The sequence below is a fragment of the Barbus barbus genome (assembly GCF_936440315.1).
Source record: "Barbus barbus genome assembly, chromosome: 7".
Classification (NCBI taxonomy): Eukaryota; Metazoa; Chordata; class Actinopteri; order Cypriniformes; family Cyprinidae; genus Barbus; species Barbus barbus.
Window position 1 is genome coordinate 33,975,080 of NC_136735.1, and position 25,355 is coordinate 34,000,434.

The following is a 25,355-nucleotide window of genomic DNA, read 5'->3' on the forward strand; positions in this document are numbered from 1 at the left end:
CATTGTGACATTATTAACCAATTCTCATTTAAAGCTGAAGTCCATAACTTTTTTTGGTTAAAAATAATCCAAAATCAATTTTTGGGCAAGTACATAACCAGCCAGTGTTCAAAACTATCTCCTCACCTTAGCCCGGTTCACAACGGTAAGGTTATAATAATGTTTTCTAATTTGAGTGGTACTGGTAGGTTCTCACAGGAAATACAAGTATACCATACAAGTATACCATATATCATATAAATGTGAATGGTTTTATGTCGTATGAGCTACACAATCGTTAGATTTCATCCCCATTGGGAGCGCGATGTATTGAAATGCTTTTTTTCCCTCAATTGGTCAGAACAAAAGTGGCAGACATGTTACTTATTTGTTCAGTTGACATTTTTCCCATGAAAATTATTTTTTGGGTCATACTTCCAAGCCGTAAAACTCTGTGATTCTGAAGCACAGTGAATATCTACTCTGGTGCAGTGACTGACAGCCACACGTACTCCTCAAAACATTAGATTGCCGATGAACAACCCACATGATGATAACTCCGCAAATAACTCCAATTGCAGGTTTCAAACAGAGATGGCTACAAAGAGGCAAAACTTATGGACTGCAGCTTCAAATTTCAAATTTAAATGTCATTTTAAATATTTAATATATTTAATAAATAATATAAAATCTAATAACGATATATGTAAATGTGCATAAACTGTCATGACAATATTGTCACAATGCAAAATAATGTTTAAATAGGCTTCTTAATAGGTCATTTTAGGTGAAATATGACCTAGGCATTTCTCATCAGGTTTTGTGAGGATTCACAATGTACCTGGATGCTCATGGGATAGAAACAGTGTTCACATTACAAAATTTGTGCTAAAATTCTCATTGAGCTTGTCAAGTTATTGTGTTCTATGAATCAAGATATATGATGTTCACTAGTAGTTTTCCTTGTGGACTTTTGACCGTTTGTTCACTTTAAGTGCACCTTTTTCTAAAATCCTTCTTTAACATCCTCCAGCCGGACCAGTTAGGGATGTTACCTTGGCAAAAACTAGCTAATGAGTTTGTCTTAATGGTCCTGAGAAACCCCACAGAGCAGCTCGTTGTCTGCTTTTAGGGCTTGTTTTATGTGCACTGTCTTTAGTTTATCTCAAGTGTGTAGAAACCTTGTATGTTACCCACTTAAACGGCTTTTAAATCGCACAGACTGACCTTTTTGCTGTGGGATAATGCAATTATTTGTAATTACCGAAGCACACTTGCAGGTATGTTTTTACATTTGACAATGTAAAGGTTCCATACTAAAGATCTGGCATGAGCTGAGACACTACTAAACATGCAGGGAACACTAAATTAGGAGTTTGAATGCATTTCATATCTCGTGATACTATGCTTAGTCCGTTTTAGAGGTCTGTACATTGTTTTTGGATTGACGCATTAGTCTGTACGTTCACGTTAGAAGCTGGTCTCCATTCGCTCACTAGACATCTGAAGCATTGTTTTCTTTGTACCGTTCTATTGCTCAAAACGCTGTGCTAAAAGCTTTCAAATGGATGGTCTGAAGCTGATTAAAGAGTGATTTCCAATGTTCGTTGCACTCGTAGCGTAGTTTTCCGGTTAAAGGCTTTTTTCCACACTTCCTGCTGTAAATTAAATCTGTTCCGATCCCTCTGCTTTTCGCAGGCATTTCATGCTTTCCACTTTGCTCCTATTTATGCCGTTTTTATTTTTATGTTTTTTTGTTTTATTTGCTGTAAAAAGTGTTTGCATATATTATTTGTATTATATGATGTTAGTATGACAATGTTCTTTATTAAGGAAAAAGGAAAAGAGTTTATTTTTGTTACTGGTTTGTTTCATAATTCTTTTTTAAATTGGTATTGTAATATATCTATGCAAGAACTGTTAAGTGAAGCATTTTTATTTAAGAATGTCATTATGTGTAATAAATGGTAGAATCTTACTGCTATTGTAGTCTCCTTGTTATTTTTAACCCTTCATGTCAGAATGTCTTGGAATAATTCTACATCCATTTCATTAAGGAATGGATACTGCTAATGGAATTGTTATCATTTGGAACCAAAAATAATAAATTATTCTAATGAGATCAAAAGCATTTCCAAATTGCTTAAAAATTGTTGGTTTTATATTCTGTTTCATACGAATTAAGGTAAGCAAACTCTGAATCCACAATTCAGAGGTATATATAAATATTATATCATTTAAATAACCAAAAAAGTCATAATTGAAATAATTTGCAGACTTTCTCAGACTGCTGTGCATTCCTGAGTGAAAATGGTTTCTAAACCATTTTTTTTTTATGTATATTAATGTACAACTTTTGATGTAATACAACATCAATCCACATTATTACTGGAAAAAAATGTGAAAATATAAAAAAAAGGAAAAATAAAACTTTTATAGAATATACAGGTATATATATAATTTTAAGGGTTGGATGCTGTTTCAAATAAGCAAACTCTGAATCCACATCCACAATTCACAGTACAATACAAATTATATAATTGTATAATTACCTTGACGAAGGCCTGCTTGGGCTGATACACGTTGGTGTCTTTTTAATATGTAGCCCTTTCTTATTTCGTTTATTCTTTAAATTTCGTTGTACATGCAAATGGTACAATGACAATAAACTTCTATTCTATTCTTATAATAAAGGCTTTTTTACTTTGCTTGCTATGTGAGTGCCTGGATGTGGATTTTTTTGTTTTGCAATGGAATCCACTTTTTGTTTTTGAAATCTAACAGGATGTTGGGGGAAAAACCTTCATAGCTGAAATCATTTGTAAAATAATTTCCCTGATTGCTGTGCATCAGCAGAGAGAGAGAAAAGCACAAATCTTGCGAGTTATTTGCGCAGTCTCTTACACTTAATAAACTAATGGCTTCCTTGTAGCTATTTGATTCTTAATTACAACCCGATGATGCTCATGAATATATGTATGCGTCTATCTCTCCTTCTCCATCTATGCCTCTTTATCTCTCTCTGTCTGTCTCCATCTTTCTCTGCCACTGTAGTGCAGTCTCTCCATCCCTCTCTCACTGTATTCTCCCTCGCTCGCTGTGTTGCAAATTTGGAGCGTTGATAACCAAGTTGATGATTTCTCTTCCATTTATTAAGCCTTTGCCCGTGACAAACAGATAAAAGGGTAATTCAATAACTAATGGATAATTAGGGTGCAATTACGTACAAGAAAATGGCCTTGCACAGTGTATTAATTCTGCAAATGTATTCAGTATGGGTTATTCCCAAAAGGTTCCTCATCTATAACTAATGTACATAATTGAAACGGGCACCCTCATCTTACGATTCATTCACTTGTATCTGTCTGACTTATTGCCTATCATTTTACAATTACACTGACATGATGGTTCATGTCTAGAGAGCTTTGGGGACTGGGAATCCATTTGCAATAGAAAAAAATCTCTGAATATGATGTTCCTTTCACTTAAATGGTGAATCACATGAAACCTGTCCAGATCGTGTGCAGGTCATATTTCACCCCAAAATCAAGACAAAGAGAATAATAAATTAGATTTTGCTTTCTGAAAATGAAGACCATTACGGCATTAGTTTCATTAAGCACATTTTAAATTCATCCCCAGTTCTCATTACCAAACAATCTCATTCTCATTACTATAATAAATAAACCAGAAAGAACAGATTTAAACTGCACAATATTTATGTCCATTATTGTTATTATATAATATATACATTTTCAAATATATAATTGTAATATATTTTATTATGTACAATTTTAAAATATAATTTTTATATATTTTTACACACACACTATGAGAATTTGAAGTTTAATTATCATGACAATAACATCACAATGCAACAAATCTTAATGGTCTTTAATAGCAGGCTTTGTTTTCTTTATGCAAACAATGTATTATTCTTTTTCTTTGATCTTAGTTTGAAATATGATATGTTTTTGTGAGATGAAACCAAGATACTGGCGTATAAAATATATGTTTATGTATATACAGAGCAAAACTTGTTTTCAAAGAGCAGCAGGTTGGATGTAAAAGATTTACTCAGCATTGCCTTGGCTTAGTCAGCTCTTGGCCTCAGAACCAGCATCAGTGCTTGTGTATGAATGGAAGCGCTCATTTTCTGCTTTTGGCTTGGATTCTGCCTATTTGCTTTAAACAAAGACAGTCCCGGGAGAAATATTTCCTAGAAGCAGGGGGAGAAAGGGTTGGAGGATGTGTAAGGAGAGAAAATGACAGAGGAGAGCAGCTCTGGGGGCTTTACTGCCTGGAAACAGGGCGGCTGGAGGGATGCGCTGATCAAAGACACTGACTGGAGAGATAATACCAGACAACCCAGTTGTGGAGTTTGCTTTAATTGTACTCTGAAGACGTTTGCTTTGAGTCGTCTGGGCTCTTTGTAAATAATTTCTGCGTCTCGTAATGTGCATAATACGCTATGATAAGAAGATGCACAAATGACTGAAGATGGCAGTTCTGATGAGAAATGCGATCAGTTGCTGTAGAAATACACAGGTTTTTAGGTAAATGTCACAAACCTGAGGTCATATTTCACCACAAAAGAATATATAAGAATATAATGTAAGAATGCAAAGGACATGCGCCTCTTTCTATGAGTCTAAATAGTAGGCTATGTTTACAATGTGGAAATTTTAATTCCAAGGTTGTTGTTTTTTTCTTACTGAATAGCTGGGTGAATGCTGGCCTGGCCGAGAGGGGGTGGAGTATCATAACCACTGCTTTGATCACACATACATAAAAACATACCCCACGCTGACTGCATAGACTAAACACGCTGCCCTTCAACCCCAAGGCCTTCTGATCCCACTGTGTGATTCAGTGCGGTCTGCACATACATATAAAGCACCAATACCTCTCACTGTCTTCATGAACTGCCCTATAGACTGTCACTACCCCTTGATCCTGCTTTAAAATTCATCACGATCAAATGTCAGCGCAGAGACACACAGAGAAATACACACATTGCCCTATATCTGCACTGACCTGTTCTCTGTTTTCACATCTCATCATATCACATATAGGCCATACAGTGCTGGCGTAATGCTTTTCTGGCACAGAGGAAATCCGACCTCACGACAGAACAAGCACCACAATGTGTTCACGGGACCAGACTATGGCTAAAAAGATTGTGACAATAATTGTAAACCAACTTAATTTAAATAAACTTTGCTGTTTGGTCAGTGAAGCGGCGGTGGTTCCTTCATCTTCCAAGTGCATGCCAGTGTTCCTTCAAAAAACCACTAAGGCTGGGGGGTGAATGATTGGGGGGGGGGGCTGCTTTGAGGCTTATCTCAAACGATTTTTTTGTCCAAAAAATCCACTGTTGTGTGGTGTCATTATGATTATTTAACCGCTCCCGATCTTGACAGAGCGTCCCCGAACTCAATTCATAAATATCTAACATGTTTGATATTTACGAATCTTGATCGGGCTGCCTCTGCCGTGATACCTGTGATAACCAACAAAGACTATCCACCTTGTTCCTAAATGCAGAAGTAAGCCTATGGGCGAAACTTCCGGTTCATAAGCCGCTATAGGTAGGCTAAATAACGAGGAGAATAACAACGTGCAGTAAATGGTAAAACTGTTTGCATTACAAACCACTGTGCGTAATTAAGATAATACACTAAAATAATACGGTAAGTCACATCAGTATGCAATATCAAGCAGCAACACGAAGCACGAGTCCTTTGTTGGTTATTTTTGATTCAAAGTGAACCGGGAACTTTATCGTGAGATCCAAATCATTGTGTTTACTTGTTGCTCATAAACAGTGTATATTTAAAAACACTGATAAATGGTATTCTTAAATAAGTTCAATTGATTTTTGTTTTGGTTTTTCCAAACAGGCACAATCATGGAACGTGTTTATGGCACAAATACAATCAGGATTTCTTGTATGACAGTATCATTAAAGTTGAACTATTTAATCATCTATATACAAAAATTTTGTAAGTTTATCAGACTAAAATGTCTGATATTAAATAGTAATAATAACACAGCAGTGGCTGTTGTTAAAAGGTGAACAAGTTATTCACACAAGTACCTAAATGCTTCAGTTTAGCAGCCAATTGTCCCTTAATCTTTTTTTTTCAGTCTGGAGCTGTGCAGTTTCTTTTCCAAGTCTGATGCAAACCTCAAAATGAATCGAGGTAGCAAAATTGTCCTAACTCCTCATCACAAGGTGTTTTTAACATTGGTCATATATTGCAGGTTTTATATTCTGAAGTGCAAACAGTCTCTAAAATGTTCTTTTTCAGTTGGTTTCTTTTCTAAAATGTAGTGCTAACCTTAAAAGTATTTTAGGTAGGCAAATCTGTCATACAGTCGCTCATCTCTTGCATCATTTCATATTTGGAGAGCTGCAAGAAAGGTGATGTCGGATGAAAGAGCGGCATCAATCAAACAGTAGAGTGAAGTCTCTCTCATGTTAAATCCCAACATGTTTGACCTTGACTTTCGCTGGCTGTGTCTGCCGCACGCTGACAGCATATAATCAGTGGAGCGTTTGTGTCCCGGCAGTCGTACGAGTACAGTCAATGTTTAATTTATACCAACAGCCTGAATAACGTTGGCACTGGTAGCTTTGTGCCATAGCTCTCAGCTCTCACTCCCTCTCTTTTTTTGTCAGATTGCTGTTTTCTAATGGGGTCTGACAGTCTGTATCAAGTCTGTTTAAACCCTAATTCATCCAGGCACCAAGACAAAGGGGTGAATTCTTCTCCGGCCTAATTGAATTAGTCCTTTAACTGAGAATCTCAGTGTGATTGTAATAAAATGTAGGCCTATTTTTCAAATTGATCGCGTTTTTCAAGGGTCAACTATTTGTTCGTCCAAACGTCTGTTTATGTAATGTGACTATTTGGTTTCCCATTCATTCTTTGAATCAATAAAGTGGCGAGAATTAACGACGATGAAGCATCAAACTCGGAGAAACTTCACTAACTTCTTGAAAACATGGAAACACTCACAGATTTAGCTGCTGCTCCTTGGTAATACCAAAACAAGCTCTTTTAGATGCTGTCGGTCTAGCGTTAAGGGTGCGTTTTCAAAGCGGGAGAAGAATCTGGAAGCTTCAGAGCTCTTAATGCAGCGGGACAGGCCTTACAAACCCTATTGGCGGAGAAACAGCAGAATCATTGAGAGCTGTCAGGTATCTGGCAGGCAGCTGGCAGCGGTTACGGGACATTATTGTCACATTTGGCAGTGTTTACAAGCCTGCCAAGTTAGAAATAGAGTTCAACGTCTCCGCTTATCTTGCTCCTCACTACAGCTTTATAATAAACAAGCCTGGCGTGGTTGAGAGGGTTTACTACGGTAGTCTGCTTTAGACTCGAATTCACCACCCTCAACAAATTCATCCCTCACAATTCATTCATTCGATTCATTCACACAAGAACATAATTAAATTGTGTTGTTTTATTATTCAACACTTTGATTATAACTAAAGCATTAGATCAGTGTGCTAAGCCATAGATTTTGCATCATAACCGTAATTTAACTATGGTATATTTGAAATTATACCACAGTAGCCACATATAAAGCCATAAATGGCTTCAGGTTACATTTACATTTATGCATTTAGCAGACGCTTTTATCCAAAGCGACTTACATTGCATTCAAGTTACAGTTTTTACATTTTATTAGCTCTTGCTTTCCCTGGGAATCGAACCCATGACCTTGGCGTTGCTAGCGCCATGCTCTACTATTTGAGCTACAGGAAAGCTGTAGGTTACCATGCTTAGTTAAATTTAACAATGGTTTCTATTGTATTTGTTACAAAACGATACTGTTTATTACTGCTTTGACATTTAGAAATAAACTATAAGATACAAAAAGTACCAGGTATCAGATAAAATACCTTCTTTGATATGTATTATGAATATTTAGTATTTTTATGTGCCATATGGTATTTACATGACACCTTACTTTAAAAGAATCTAACTGTATAATGATACCAAAAAAGTAAAATAAATACATGTTAATGTTGATACATTTTTGTTATTATTTTACGTTATTTTACGTTTACGTTATTATTATTATTTTGTTTATCTTTTTTTACATAAATATTATATATTATAACATTTGCAAAGCAAAACATCTATAGTTACTTCAATGATATGTTATTACAGGACATCTTTATATTTTGTAGCAGTGGTTGGTACAACTTGAATCTTGTAAATAAAAAAAGGCCTAATAAAAATATTAAATTAATTTATTAAAAAATATATAATATTAAATTAATTAATTAAAAAAGGTCACACTAGAATGGTTGATATTTAAAAAAAATGAATATGATCATTAAAAAATAATAAATAATATCAAATATAAAGTATAATAGCATCTCAGTTATACAAAAAATAAAAATGGTCTATAATTTGGCTTATAATATCAGAAAATAAGTCTAATAAAATCAATCCACAATAAATATTCAAATAACCCGACAAACAAACAAACACATAAAACATTACAGGTTTTTAAATATTAAAAACACATATTAAAAAGCATGTGTGTGTTTGTTAGATTTTATTTTATTTTTTTAAAGAAATAAAGATGAGCTGAGATGGAGGACAAAAGACAGTGTGATCACCAAACATTCAGTCCACACTTGCATCTCAAAAGGGAATAAACCTTTCACAAAGTCCCATGAGTAAACAGGATGAAAAAGCATTAAATGGGCTCCTGAAGAGATACTGTCTCTGGTTACTCACCTCACAGTGACAACAGACTGCAGCTGTTTATAAGTTTGACGATCACACTCACTTGGTTCTCCATCTTCACACTGACTGCTTCCTGTTTGAGGTCATTGGTTTTAAAGTACAAGCATCACAATTGTCTGTCTTAAAGGAGCAAAGCGTATCAACACAATTCAAATTTATATATGGACATCGACTTCCACCACTGAGCAAAACATAAAACAGATAACTGTCAGATAAGAAAGCCTTTTAGAGATATAAGTTTAGTTGACAAAAGTTGATGCATTGAGCATGAGTATTGAAAACAGGAAAAAAAAAAATTCTGACAATGTGTTTGAGTATCTCAGCTGGTCGATGAAGCTCTTTCTCCAAACTCTGAATAGTCCTTCAAGGAGACACCAGAAAGTCAAGAGGGTCAGTGGTGAGCTAAATAGACATCTCATTAGGCACACTAATGTATTCTTTTGTGTTGTCCTGCAAATCAAAAAGCCCCAAAATATTTCCAATTATTGGAAATGTGTCAAGCTGACCTGTTGCAATTAACACTTAATCATCATGGCTGGATTCAGAAAAAGCTCCTCATTAGTCAACACCTGTCTCCAGAGATCCAAGCCCGCTGTTGCTGCTCACGAGAGACACACTTCACACACAGCTTTTCATTCAAATCAGCCTTCATTTGACTAAATCAAATATGCATTACTTATCACCCAACGGGGCTTTTATCATAGTGTCACAATTTTAAATTCCCAGAACTTCTCAGAACCTGCACAGAATTTTGTTTTGGTTGATTAGCACTGGCTAATATAAGGATTTTCACCAGGACCAGTGAACCACATTGAAACACTAAAACCACTGAGAAGACCCTAGCAACCATATACTGTAGCAACACTCATCCAACCACCCAGAACACATTGCTCTAGTAAGCAACTACTCTAGAAAAACTACTCAAAATACCCTAGCAACTATATAGTAATGCCATAGTAGCACCACCCACAACCCATAGCTACAACATAGTAACAGACCAAATCCACCCAGAACTCAGAGAATCATAGAAACCATATTGAAATGCCCTAGCAACCATCCAAAACACACAGCAACAACATTACGCATTAAAAAAATAATGAGAAGACCTTAGCAACCGTATACTGTAGCAATGCCCTAGCAACTACCCAGAACACATTGCTCCCCCATAGCAACATGCGGAAAACCACTTGGAAAACCTAGCAACCACCCAGAACACACAGCAATAACATTATAGCAACCATATACTGTAGCAATACCCTGGCAACCACTCAGAACCCACTGCAGCCCTGTAGCAACATGCAAAAAAAACAAAAAAAACAGTCAGAAAACCTTAGCAACTATATAGCAACACCCTAGCAACTACCCAGAACCCATAACAACACAATAAAACATATTCAGATCACCCAAGCAACCACCCAGAAACCATTTGAACAACATACCAACAGACCAAAAACACCCAGAACCTTTAGTGACCGCATGGCAACACATGGAAAATCACTCAAATCAACCTTAGCAACCCTTTAGCAACAGAATAAAAATGCCACAGAACATCCTAGATTATTGCAGCACATTTTACATAGGGAAAGTCATTCACATTCTCAATAAAATGCTACTATAAATATTATTAATACTAATTTAGTAATATATATATATATATATATATATATATATATATTCCCTCATACCACAGATCATAAAACATACATACACTTATACATGCATACACTAAATATAAAATATTCTTTTGTCTGTTGTGTTGTCCCACTAGAGGAAGAGCTGTTTTTTTCTATCCTCTGCTCCTCTCTTTCTCTTGGGCCATGCATAATGCAAGATAGCCTTTCCATTCCACTTCCTCCTGCCATGCCTGTAAAAATAGACCCGTGGAGGTCCATACCATTCCTGCTTTGTTATTTTGTCATGCATACTCCTGTCCTCCACAATGCAAGCGATCGCATCAGAGCTATACGTCAACTTCACAACAGATGTGTTTTGTAAATATGTGATGATAAGGTGTGTGGTGATCTGTGGCTGCAAATTGTCACGCGGAGAAATTGATGTCTGTCTGTTTCCATGGTTCACGTTTAGTGGATATTTTTCAGAGAAACGTTTATCCGTGTCAAGATAAATCTCGTGATTGAATAGATACGTAAGCATTCAACATCCATTTGGAAAGAATGACAAGAAATGTTCAAGATACAAGGCTTTTATTGTCACCATTATGAAAAGTGATTTTGGCAAGCAGAACGTTTCAGGATCTTTCTTGGTTCTGGAGCTACAAAGACAAATGTAGACTCAGCCACAAGCAGGATCTTGAAAATAAAAGGAATTAGCAAGTAGTGAAGATAAACCATAACTATAACCTTAACCCTAAAATCTGTCTAGTTAATGAAAATGTTATTCTTGAACCAACAAATCGTTGACGCAAGATCATATTCTACTTGGCACAACCGTCCAGTACTCTCTTACAAAAACATACTGTGGTGGTTCGGTGGAATAATGAATGAATTACATTTACTTTTACAAATACTATGGTACTGAAGTTATGTTTATACAATGATATATGTCCAAAATAGCATGGTACTTCTTTATATATCACATTAGCATATAGCCTTTACCATGGTAGGCCTATTTACTTTGAACAAGAACACGGTATAACTTTTCGTCCTCTAGTGGTAAAGAATTAAAACTGCATGGGTCTTGCGAAGATTATGGAGCTACTTCTGTGTGTATTTTAAATTTTTTTTCTTCTCTGTGTACGTTTATGATGTGACATGCACGAGCGAATGACGTATGAATGCAATTTCCCTCAAAAGTTTACACTGTAAAAATTTTTTTAACAAATTTACGATACAAATCGTTGCAAAGCAGCTCTATGGGAAATTAAGTTTCCACAATATATTTATATATTGCAGAACCTTAATATATTTAAGTTATGGCAAAATTTGGTAATTCTGTATGTTGTCTGAGCGTTGGCATCCTCTGAGGGGTTGGCATCATCTTTTCTCAGGTGTTCGGTCATCTCAGATCATTTAAGGGTTGGATCCAGACTGAAGCTTCTGTAATTCCTAGTTACCACGGGATGTTAATCAGAGAAACAAATAGCGACATAATTAGCGTAGCTGCTGTTCCATCTAAGCAAAAATGATTTGTGCAACCCAAGCTAAAGAATAATAATAATGTACATTTGATCAGATATAACTGCAGTACAAGATTATAAGATGCATTATGTGAATGCTTGGCTAAAGAGATGTGTCTTTAATCTAGATTTAAACAGATAGAGTGTGTCTGAACCCTGAACGTTATCAGGAAGGCTATTCCAGAGTTTGGGAGCCAAATGTGAAAAAGCTCTACCTCCTTTAGTGGACTTTGCTATCCTAGGTACTACCAAAAGTCCAGAGTTTTACGACCTTAGGGAGCGGGTTGAATTGTAGCGTGGTAGAAGACGAGTTAGGTACGCAGGAGCTAAACCATTTAGGGCCTTATAGGCAAGTAATAATATTTTGTAAATTATGCGGAACTTAATAGGTAGCCAATGCAGAGACTGTAAAATTGGGGTAACATGATCATATTTTCTTGACCTGGTAAGAACTCTAGCCGCTGCATTTTGGACTATCTGTAGCTTGTTTATTGAAGATGCAGGACAACCACCTAGCAGTGCATTACAATAGTCCAGTCTAGAGGTCATGAATGCATGAACTAGCTTTGCTGCATCAGAAACAGGTAGCATGTTTCGAAGTTTGGCAATGTTTCTAAGATGGAAGAATGCTGTTTTTGTAACATGGGAAATATGATTTTCAAAGGACTTTCAAAGTTGCTGTCTAATATAACACCCAGATTTTTGACTTTAGAGGACATAACAGTGCATCCGTCTAGTTGCAAATTGTAATCCAAGAGATTCTGTGTACTGTTTTTGGTCCAATAAGTAATATCTCTGTCTTATCTGATTTTAATAAGAGGAAATTATTGGTCATCCAATCTTTTACATTTTTTACACAATCTATTAGCTTAGATAGTTTAGAAGTTTCATCTGGTCTTGTTGAGATATATAGTTGAGTATCATCAGCATAACAATGAAAACTAATCCCGTATTTTCTAATAATATTACCAAGGGGCAACATGTATATTGAAAATAGCAGAGGACCTAGGACAGATCCTTGTGGTACTCCATACTTTACTGGTGATAATTGAGATGACTCCCCACTTAAATGAACAAAGTGGTAGCGATCAGGTAGGATCTAAACCATCTTAAAGCCTGCCCTTGAATACCAGTATAGTTTTGTAATCGATCTATGAGTATGTCATGGTCTATAGTGTCGAACGCAGCACTAAGATCAAGTAATACTAGCAATGAGATGCAGCCTTGGTCTGAAGCAAGAAGCAAGTCATTTGTAATTTTAACAAGTGCAGTTTCTGTACTATGGTGAAGCCTGAAACCTGACTGAAATTTTTCATAGAGATAATTTTTTGCAAGAAGGAGCACAATTGAGCAGACACAACTTTTTCAAAAATTTTAGACATAAACGGAAGATTTGAAATGGGTCTGTAATTTGCCAGTTCATTGGAATCTAGTTGTGGTTTCTTAATAAGAGGCTTAATAACCGTCAGCTTGAATGGTTTTGGGACATGACCTGAAGATAACGATGAGTTAATAATATTGAGAAGCGGTTCTTGTGCTACAGGTAACAACTCTTTCAGTAGTTTAGTGGGTACAGGATCTAATAGACATGTTGTTGGTTTAGATGCACTGATAAGTTTATTTAGCTCTTCCTGTCCTATAGTTGTAAAGCACTGCAGTTTTTCTTTGGGTGCGATGAATGAAGCTGAAATACTAGACGCAGTAGAATCTACATTTGATATTGTATTTCTGATGTTATCTATTTTATCAGTAAAGAAATTCATAAAGTCATTATTATTAAACTGTGAGGGAATATGTAGATCGGGTGGCGTGTGTTTATTTGTTAATCTAGCCACTGTGCTAAATAAGAGCCTTGGATTGTTTTGGTTATTATCTATGAGTTTGCGGATATGCTCTGCCCTGGCAGCTTTTAGAGCCTGTCTATAGCTGGACATACTGTTTTTCCACGCAATTCTAAAAACTTCCAAGTTAGTTTTTCTCCATTTGCGCTCAAGATTACGAGTTTCTTTCTTGAGAGAATGGGTATAACTGTTGTACCATGGCGCAGTACATTTTTCTCTAACCTTTTTCAATTTGAGGGGGGCAACAGCTTCTAATGTATTAGAGAAGATAGTGCCCATGTTGATAGTCATTTAGTCTAGTTCATGTGTATTTATGGGTACACAGAGCAGTTGAGATAAATCGGGCAGGTTATTTGTGAATCTGTCTTTGGTGGATGGAACAATAGTTCTGCCCGGACAATAACGCGGAGCCATATAATTAATATCAGTAATACGCAGCATGCACGACACAAGGAAATGATCAGTAACATCATCAATTTGAGGTAGGATATCTATGTCGGTAAGATCAATTCCATGTGATATAATTAAATCTAGCATATGATTAAAACGATGAGTGGGCCCGGTGACGTTTTGCTTGACTTTATTAGGTCAGTAAACGCAAGTCCTAACGCATCATTTGTATTATCAACGTGAATGTTAAAATCTCTGACAATTAGCACTTTATCAACATTAACCAACAGATCTGAGAGGAAATCTGCAAATTATTTTAGGAAATCTGTATATGGGCCTGGCGGTCTATACACAGTAGCCAGAGCAAGAGATAGGAGAAATTTCTTTTGCATATCTAAAGCCCGGCTCACACTGTGCGATTTTGGCCACGATTTGTTCGTCTGAGACAAATTTTGAAAATCCTAACATCCTAAAAGATTCCTATAATCCTAGGCTAAAATCGGTTGTCTAGATCGCTGGTTTGACATGTTCACCGACAGCCGATTAATGGCCGTTGCGATCAATTTTTTCCTCCGATTAAATTCTGGCAGTGTCAGAAGATTTCAGACACTTTCCTCAAGTTTCCTGCAGTGTGACATCTCCTATGACGACCGTCAAACCAAGAACCAATAGGAGCACTGAACTTGATGACGCAATTAGCGCGACAACTTCAAACCATTCATTATTTGTAAAAAACAATATATGTACAACGTAAAGTTTACTTAAAGTTTATTTATTAAGGGGCAGGATGTTTAAACTCGAATAACAAAATTACCTCAAGTTCGCTCTGTAGAACTGGAAGTTCATAAAGTCCTCTTTTGCCCAGCCATGACTTGCTCCACACACGTCGTCTTTTTTTTTTTTTGTTTTTTTTTTTAACATCAAGGCATGTAATTAATAAAACTAACGCTACACGTTGCTGTTGTTTGCTAGCTACCATTATAGCGAGAGAACGCGGGTCACGTATTGATGACGTAAAACTCCGGACAAGTCTTCTTGAGTACGTCCGTTTTTGTCGCATCTTGACTGTCGTAGAGTCTGACATTAAGACAACTGAGATCCTACAGTCTGACATGGGGATCATGTTCGTACAGTGTGACAAGCAGTAATCGCAAAAGATTATTAAAAATCGCACAGTGTGAGCCCGGCTTAACAGTGTAACATTAAGCAGAAGTATTTCGAATGAGTTAAACCTCCAGTATCCTGTTTCTGAGTAACATTGAGAATATCACTATATATTGTTGCCACACCTCCACCACGACCAGTCTGACGGGGCATGGAAAAGCCTAGGATGCTCCCAGAAAAGATTCCAATTATTAACAAACAGCAGTTTCTGATCTTTACACCATGTCAATAACCATTCGTTTAAAGCAAAAAGTCTACTGAACCTTTCGTGTCCTCGTCGATACGTGGGAAGCGGTTCTGACACGATGATCGTCATCGCGGGCGATGTGCTGCGTACCGTCTCGATCAGACTCCTGAAGTCCCTCTTCAGTGTCTCTGTCTGCCGCAGCTTGGTGTCGTTAACCCCCGCGTGCAGCACGACAGCACCGATGCTCTCATCGCCCTTCAGGATCGTGGGTATCTGCGCAGAAACATCGAGAACACGAGCACCGGGGAAACAGTGAGTGCACTTTACCTTCAGCTAACGTAGCACGGACGTGCCGGACGATGGAATCTCCAACGATCACAGCGTCGCGTTCCGTCTCGCGGAGGGGAGCAAAGCGGTTCCAGGTGGAGATCTTGAAGACCGGAGGAGGAGAGGTCGTCGCCTGGGGCCGATCTCGCGTCTTCCGCTGCTGGTGCACCCAGGGTCCGTGACGTCCCGGTGCCGGAGTGAAGGACATCTGGGAAGATCGTGTCCTGGGTGCACAGGGTCTGTGCAGAGAAACACACGGAGTAGAGGTGGTGGGAGTGTTAGCAGCGTGCTGTATACTTACCCCAGACTTGTGAGCGTCAGCCCGGGATGTTTTCAGCTCTCTGCTCTCTCAGCTGGGCCTGCTTCTCCACCAGATCACGGATCTGTTTGCCACCGAATGCAGCTCGAACGTGTCCTCACCTGCACTCAGAGGTAGACACAAATCCGCCATTTAAGCAAGTAACAGTGAAACAATGGTAATGTGTAATACGCAGTTCAAGAGCTTCAGCAGATTTTTTAGTTTTCTCAACTTGTTGTTTTAAGTTTATACAACAAAAAGTTGAGAATCTCCTACAAAAATAAGTTGAGAAAACTCAAAAATCTGCTGAAGCTGGTTGCCTTAAAATTTTAAGTTGGTTCAACTTCCTTTTTTTTTTTTACAGTGTAGAGTATATACTAATAGTTGAATAAGTTCCAGTACCGTAATATTACATGATTCTATTACTATTACAGTATTGATATTGCTGCAGTACCGCTTTGTAAGACATCAAAAAACAAAACAGCAATACTTTGATACTATCATGTTATTAATATATATCATATTAATACTATATTACTTTATTAATATTATTTCAATACAAATTATTAATAAATTAATGTTATCATATACCGTGGTATATCAGACTGGCAAAAAACATGGTAATAACATGATAACTTCTGCTCTTTTGTTGTTAATTCATTGTATGACAAGATCTAGTTGGACTTTAACCAACATAAACATTTACAAAAAACACATCCCAGACATTTTGATCTGTAGTTGAACAATTTGACTTTTTTTAATAACCTTTTTTTTTTTTTTTTTTATCTAAACCCTAACCCTAACCCTAACCCTAAATATTGAATAATATGATTTTGTTGATTATTTAGGCTTGTCATTTCCTCCACCAAGGGGAAGATGCATCATTCTGTTGAGCGAAATGATTCGCAGGGAATCTTTTAGAGGAGGGTTCACCAGACACGGTCCTGGAGGGCCGGTGTCCTGCAGCGTTTAGCTCCAACCCTAATCAAACACACCTGAAGCAGCTAATCAGTGTCTTACTAGGTATACTGGAAACTTCCAGGGAGGTGTGTTGAGGCAAGCTGGAGCAAAACTCTGCAGGACACCAGCCCTCCAGGATCAAGTTTGGTGACCCCAGTTTTAGAGACACTATGACATATTTTACTCCCTCAAGGTCAATAACTCAATATGTCTATGTGTGTGCATCTGTACGTGCACATTTGTGAGATATTGGAGTGCACGGAATGACAAGTCAAAATTGTCAGTGATTGTGAATCTGTGCACACACATCTGATACATCAATACCATCGAGTGCATTTACCATAGTATTTTGTGCAAAAAAAAAAAAAAGAGTAACCTTCCTGATAACGTCCCATGGGATCCTACACACCAGCTGTTACAGCTCAGGGTCACCCCCACTCACTTTACACACACACACACACACACACAAATAGAGCATGGTCCATGTCACACTAAAAGCACAAGGGTTTATGGGTAGTGTCAGCAAAGCACTACTGAACAGATAAAACAGCTGAAATAGGTTTCTAAGGGACCCTGAAAATACTGCTTCATTGGACAGAGGCGGTGGGCCCGGCGTTCACACAACCACCAATCAAGGCCCGTGTGATTGTGCGGCGAGAGCACTTCTAGCACCTGCATCAGCACGCTCTTTCATGCGGCAAAGACTCACTTCTCACATCCCAGTGCTGGATGTGTGCGCTTTACAGCGGAAGGTGCTAATTAGCATCTATTTTCATTCATCTTGCTGACTGCCATATTGTCAGACTGACTGAAATCTGACATTATTGTGCAGTATATAATAAAGCGGCTTTGAGCTCTCTCTCAGCAAGATTCAGAGGTTAATAAACATTTCAGATTAGATGGACATTTGAAAGTCTCTGGTGCTGTTTTGGCTGGAGACCCTCTCAAAGGAAACCGTATGGGTGGTCTGCCATCTGCTGTTCACAAATAGACATGCATGCAATGTGTCAAGAGACCTATTATGAATTTAATTTCTTTAAAATATAATATGATTCACGATGCATTGCTTTGATTTCATATGAATATTTCAGCATGGTTACAGTAAACGGTGTAGAATTCCAGTAGCTTGTTCAGGATGATGTCAAAAGCTCTATAAAAAGGAAACAAGTTACAATAATTTATCTTTAATCATAATGCAGATGCAGGTACCATATTTTGTGCATTTAATATTGAAATGTCTATTGTTGATTTATTAATAACAAGGCTGTTTAGGCTCATGTTTACAGAAAACATTAATATGTCATTGATTGTGACACAAAAAAGAGCCTCGTTTTGAATCATTAATTGAGCTACAGTAAATCACTGTAAAATTTTCTTTTTCCCCCACAACTGTCTGTTAGTTTGAAAATTATTATTATTATTATAGCATTTTATTGGGTGTTTTGGAAAGCATACGTGTGGGTTAACTGGTCAGAATTGCTCAGACTGTTTAGATTATAAAATATGTGGCAAACTTTTGCATTTACTGTTGCATTTGCTTACTTTGCAATTGTCAACAACAATTTAAAAATCTATCAAATAAACATAAATAAACTACATTGCAATAAAAATAAAAGACATGGAATTTTGATCTTGGTTCAACTAGAATTTGACTCATCTGAATAAGCAATCATTTCATCAAAACAGTAATAACCCATCTAAATATGGAATCAAGACTCTGAGGCATTTTTCTGTGAGATAAACAGCTTTATACAATCATCTGTGCTGAAACAAAAATGAGAAAACCCCAAATGTGGAGCTCTGAAAGCTGTTATCCAATCAACAGTCACATGTTTTCAGAGCACGTGAACGGTGCAAAACTAAAGTAGTACAGAAAGTCAAAAGCAGAAGTTTCTAGAAATGAACATAAGCAGAAAGCCAGAACTTCTGTGTGATCTCAGTCTGAAGCTTCTGGTCTTTTGAAAGGCAGGGAACATTTAAAGGAACAGTTCCCAAAAATGGAAATACTGACATCATTTACTCACCCTCATCCACAAGATTTTCTTTCTTCCAAGAAACACTGGACTTTTATGCTGCTTTTATACACTCCCAGTCTCTATTCACTTTCACAGTATGGAAAATAGCAGTCTGGACAATCTGTGAAATAACGTTTCTATTCCACAAAAGAGAAAACAAATGCATCTAGAAAGGCATGAGGGTGAATAAATAACAGAAATTTCATTTTTAGCTGAACTATTCCTTTAAATCTCCATACATACATATTAAGTACATTTTCACCTTCAAACAACAACAGAAAGCGTAATTGTATAGGTCTTGTGTAAAACATCATCGTGAAAAAGCTACTCTAAAAAGTCAAATTAAGGGGAAAGATTGGGACATCCAAAACAAGGCTTTTATTCGTTTTTTTTAATCAAACAAATCGTGGACAAAAGAGGGATGGGACAGTCTACGGCAGCCCTAAACCTTTGGTACATTCAGCACAAATATTAGCACGCCACTGCAAAAGCCTTAATACAAAAAAACAAAGATCTATCTGGTTTGTATTAATGATCTAGCCGGCCATAATCGAACTGACAAAGATGATATGCTCGTGTTTGTCTTCATCGCTATTCCAAAATTCGATGGACCTCATAAAGCCCCATGGCAGTTTCAACTAGTTTTCACCGGAAGCGATATTAACTCCTTACACAAAATTCAGTTTACAAAACATTCAGAACTAGAGTACAATCCAGCGTCCCGCAGCCACGGCAGTGTTTCGTAAAAAGGCTGGGTTGAGTTAACGCAAATGGAAAAGTCTGGAATGTATTGATATGGTTTTGCAGGCTTGATATTTCAGTTTCAAATCATACAAGAAAACACTGAAAAATGAAAAGGAGATTCAAAAAAGCAACATTAATGTCACACTAAAGCTATATAAGGATATGGAAATAATAATAAAGCCAACATGAAATGGCAATGCAAGCTAATTTACTCCATTTAAATCATAAAACGTTATTATACCACAATGAAGCGTATTAGTAACACAAATAGTGCGCCCATGTTTTAATTTCATGCTGACTTTGAGTGTTTCTGTAGCTTCACTCAGTGGGTATGTGACCACTCTCTTCAAATATCATCAGAAATAAAATCGTGTTATCCGAGGACAACAGAAAGGCCAAGGTTGGACTATAAAGTCAAAAAATCATCTTCTATTGTTGATTTTTTTAATCATTTGCACATAGTGGCCACATTCATGATGTTGTAGTGCGTCTGCGAGTGCACTTCAGTGTAACATGCCCTTTGAAAACATCACGTGTGAGAGTATATAAACAACCAAATTCATTCAAACGTGTCACAAATCTGACATGACGGCTACTTGGACAGCATACGGTGTCAAAACATACGAGAAAGACTAATGTATAAATATGATAAAAAGAAGAGAGAACATTTACATTTCAATTCAATATAGAGGGCAGCGCTGTCACGTGTGATAGTGTTTGAGGCGATCTGAAAAAGCTTTCACAGCACAGTATTTGTTCATTCACGCTGCATTTTGATGCTCCGTAGAAAAGTCTTTTTTTACAGATAAAAAGAGAGAGAGTATCAAAGTCCTTTGGGTTTTGTTCCTCATTTTAATCAGTTAGTAACTCAGCTTTGCATTTGGCTGGTCACGTCCTCCTCGATTCATCCAGAGCCGATCAATGCTTGCGTCTGAGAAACATTCAGACAATATCTGCACTTCTATCAGTCCAGTCCAGCTCACTGATCGTTGTCTGTGTGTTTCTTTCCGAGGAAGTATTTATGAGTGATACGGTGTACAAAATATCCGTCTAAGTGCTTCTGGTGTCTGTTTTAGATGGTTGCTTCCTTTGCGCTTCCTGACGGGTCGTGGAAATGAAGCATATTTGATCAGCTCAAAGTGCAAAAATCAACATTCACTCCAAACCGAAAGTGCTGGTCTCCTCCACTGCCGTCAACATCTTCTCGTACAGCATGGAGAACGAGGGGTACGGGGGGAGGTCCAGACGATTGAAACATGTGTGAGCTCTATAAGGATAAACAAAGACAGGAAACTTCATTTTCTGATCATATACATTTCCAAACAAACTATTTTTTAAGTGACTGTATTATGAACTGCCGGATTGCGCCATCTTGTGGATCACATAAGCAATGATATCTGCGATTATTTGGGACTAAAGTGCCATTATTGAACATGAACTGTGATTTGTTTTTTTTGTTTTTTTTTTAGGGTGTAGATTATTTGTAAAATTCTAACAGATTTCACACTGAATTATTCACTGAGGCTTAATATAAATTTGTGGTAAGTTTATTACATAACGCTGGACACATCAGATTTTTATTTATTGATCATGTTTTTTAACACAATGATTTTAAGTGATTTTTCAGAATTTTTGTGATCCATCAGTTTTGTCCCCCTAAATTCAGTGCCAACAAAATATAAAACCAAGTTATAAATGCACACTATAAATATATAATAGACATAAACTCTATTATTTATTTTCTTCATTATTTATTTATTTATATGTATCATTTATTTCTTGATTTATTCTTAAAAGAAATTAACACTTAGCAAGGATGCATTCAAATGTTTAGAAGTGACAGTAAAGATTTGTAATTTTACAAAAGATTTTTTTTCAAGTCAATAATGTTCTTTGAGCTTTATAATCATTAAATATTACAAAAACAATATTAAGAAGTTCAACTGTTTTCAACATTGATGATGATAATAATAATAAATGATTCTTGATCATCAAATCAGCATATCAGAATAATTTCTGAAGGATCATGTGACACTGAAGACTGAATAATGCTGAACTTTCAGCTTTGCATCAAAGAAATAAATTACATTTTAAAATATACCAAAATAGAACAGAGTAATAATTGTAATAATATTTCACAATATTACTGTTTTTTTTTTTTTTACTGTATTTTAGATCAAATAAATGCTGCCTTGGTGACCAGAAGAATTTTTTCAAAAACATTAAAAAAATATTACCCCAATCTGTATTTATTTATATGTATATTACTCTTATCTATATATTCTCTATATATACTCTATATATATTTTTTATTAATTTTAATAGTGGTGGGCATCAAACAAAGAAATGCATTACAATGACGATTCAAATAAATGTAGAGGTTAAATATAAATTAGCTCTGATAGACATGGAGTATTTTTCTAAACAGGATCTTGAGTTGAGTTCAGATTACCTGGGTAAAGACGTGATTTTGCCCCATTTCTCCACACAGAAGCGGCGCGGCCCGTTGCTGCCCCTGAGAGAGGCGAAGCCCTCGTACGGGATACTGGACGTCCCTGTCACAAACTGAGACAACAGAGACATTTCAGCCCCAGGGCAAGCACACAGACTGTACTCTGTCTTATAAAAAGAGCTTGTGTTTCTCTTCCATCACTCACTTGCAGCAATCTGAGTCTCTGCTCGTTGTTGAATCTCTCCACTGCCGCCCAGAACCAGCGAATCACGATGTGGTTGTCATGGTAACCTGGAGGGAAAACCAATAAACTTGTCCCAATAAACTCAAAATGTGGCCTGTAGGGCTAGGAGACGCTGAGCCTATCTGGCGGATAATATTTCAGTCATAAATCTTCTTGATATCATGTTTTTACCAGTTTTGGACACTACCATGATGGTGATCTACCAAATTTGGTGATCATTTACTATGAATCTGTCAGTCTGTGGTTACCTCCTCTGTACTCGGTGTTGTTCCTCCAGTCTCCCAGATCAATCTCCGCCGTCCCAGCGATCACCAGCTCCAGCTCCCGCCCATCAAACACCGACACCAGCCGCGCATCTACAACCTGCAGTCAGTTCACAACCAGAAAACATCTGCTTCCAGCTCAGAGCCAGCGCTGTGAAATATCATGTGAAATTCTGCATTTCCCTCCATATTATAACCGGAAACCTGTATTCTTGTTGGGTAAGATTATAGTAAATGATGCACCTGAAGATACTACAGATCATACATTAAACCTACCGTGCGGTATGTATTAATTCATCTTCTTTCTCATTTCATTCAAGGTTTCACTAAATAATTCAGGATTTTTAACAATGCATTTCATTCCTCATTGGCTGACTTGATCTTTTGTCAGTGATGCTACATAATGATAATAAACAGAGAAAACATCTATAAGAGGAATCTTTAAAAATTACTGCATGTTCCACAAATAAAAAACAATAGTACATGAGAGTGAATTTTTTTATATTGTTATCCTGTTCCTTTTTGTTGGTTTTCATGATATGACCAGTCTCACTGAAATATATTTAAATGAAAAGCTAACATAATTTGAATAACAACACTGACATTTAAAAATTGACCCTTTTGGTTTTTAATATTGAATTACAGTATGTGGATATTATGTGGTTATGACAATAACCTTCGGCATCAAGATTTTTTTCTTTCAAGATTTTTTGTAACACTACTTAACTAAAATATTTGATAAAGAATTTTAAATGTAATGTTATTAAATTATATTATTCAATTAAATTAAGTATCAATATTTAATATATTGGTGGGGTCAAGGATCGTTTGGAACGGCTTGCAGAACTAATATTTAATATTAATATTACTAATATTTTTTTAATATTAACAGTACTAATGGTATTAGTTAGATGCCACATATGCCTATGTATTTTTAAGCTATGATTCTCCCACGATTCTGAAAACAAACACAAAAAATATGCAAATTTACCTTTCTGACAATTTTTTTTATTAATGTTATAAATGAGTCTATTTAAAAATATTTATTCATTTAAATGAATTAGCCTAATTATGTAAAATTATGTTTCGTTTTGAACCTCTTGAATAACATCAAATAGATTTAACAGGCACTACACCGTCATTATTTGCAGCATATCATTACTTTCAAAGACCCATTTTGAACATCAGAGTCTATATCAGGACTATAAACTTTCATCCTGATACTTTTCTTATTAGCATCCGCACGTGCTATAGCCTAGTAGCCGGGACAACTTCTTTATGTTTACAGACGTGACGTAATGACGCAGCAGCATGCTCAAATTTACCCGAACCACTCAAATTATTAAACATTATTGTAAGCTAACCTTTGTGAATCGGGCTAAAGTAAAGCGATAGTTTTGAACACTGGCTGGTTATGTACATGCTCAAATATTGATTTAAATTTAACATATTGAAAAAACTTGCAGCTTTAACAAAAACATATAGTAAAAACATTAATATTGCAAAACTTTATTACAGTTTAAAATATCTGATTTCTATTTGAATGAATTCAAAATGTAATTTATTCCTGTGATGCAAAGCTGAATTTTCAGCATCATTACTTCAGTCTTCAGTGTCACATGATCCTTCAGAAATCATGCGTATATGCTGATTTGCAGCTAAAGAAACATTTCTTATCATCAATGTATAAAAACAAAACAGTTGTGCTGCTTATTATTGTTGTAGAAACAGCAATGCACTTTTCATTCTTTGATGAGTAGAAAGCTCAAATGAACAGCATTTATGTGCAATAAAAATCTTTTGCAGCATTACAAATGTCTTATTGTCACTTTTGATCAATTTAATGCATTCTTGCTGAATAAAAGTACTAATTTCTTTAAAAAAAAAAAAAAAATGTTCATGACGCCAAACTTTTAAATGACAATCAAGACTTCTTGCCCTATTAAAGCAAGCGAAAGCACTTGAAATTGCACAACGACCCAAATCTATCAAACAGACAGATTTCTGGGATATCTCAGGGCAACTCTACATGGCAGAAGTGGCATGTTTTTATGTGACTGAAAGCTACTGGAGTGCTGATTCAATTTCAGTACCTCATAAAAGCCTCGCACCAGGCTCTCCGTCTGTTGGACGACACCGCGCTCTATACGCCACTTCACCATGCGCTCGATGTACTCCTTCTTATTCTTCTCTGACACGGGGATATTTGCACCGCCAGGCTTCAGCTCGCGCTCTGTGATCTAACACACACACACACACACGTGCTTCTGTGAGACAAAGCTGAGAAGTTGTGCACTCTTACACAAACAGTCACACACTGACCTGTCCGAACACCTCCTCATTAACGGTGAAGGTCAGGTCCAGCATGTCCTCTATGTCATTGTCCTTCATCCACTGAAGACTCTGATGAAACTCCTCATCAAGATACTCCAGATCGCTTAGATCACACGGTCTACACACACACACACGTATCAACAAATACATATGAACATGAAATAATGGATGTGATCTAGGTAATCAAACACAATGTGTAGGTTCTAGTTCAAGCACCCAGGATTTCTTAAAGAAATGTCAAATGTAT

The 25,355-nt window shown here is 36.6% G+C and overlaps 1 protein-coding gene across 2 annotated transcripts in view; it reads right to left on the reverse strand.

Annotated features, from left to right (window-relative positions):
- Window positions 1-19,434: 19,434 nt before the first annotated feature.
- Window positions 19,435-25,355, reverse strand: part of hecw2b (HECT, C2 and WW domain containing E3 ubiquitin protein ligase 2b) — a 35,196-nt gene continuing 29,275 nt past the window's right edge. For both annotated transcript variants that reach the window (XM_079420641.1, XM_079420640.1), the window contains exons 24-29: window positions 25,097-25,226; window positions 24,868-25,014; window positions 22,760-22,874; window positions 22,473-22,558; window positions 22,268-22,380; window positions 19,435-21,082 (exon numbers count right to left, since the gene is read on the reverse strand). In XM_079420641.1, the coding sequence (XP_079276767.1) occupies window positions 20,971-21,082; window positions 22,268-22,380; window positions 22,473-22,558; window positions 22,760-22,874; window positions 24,868-25,014; window positions 25,097-25,226 (703 nt within the window). In that variant the 3' untranslated portion in view covers window positions 19,435-20,970. The remainder of the gene's footprint in view (window positions 21,083-22,267; window positions 22,381-22,472; window positions 22,559-22,759; window positions 22,875-24,867; window positions 25,015-25,096; window positions 25,227-25,355) is intronic.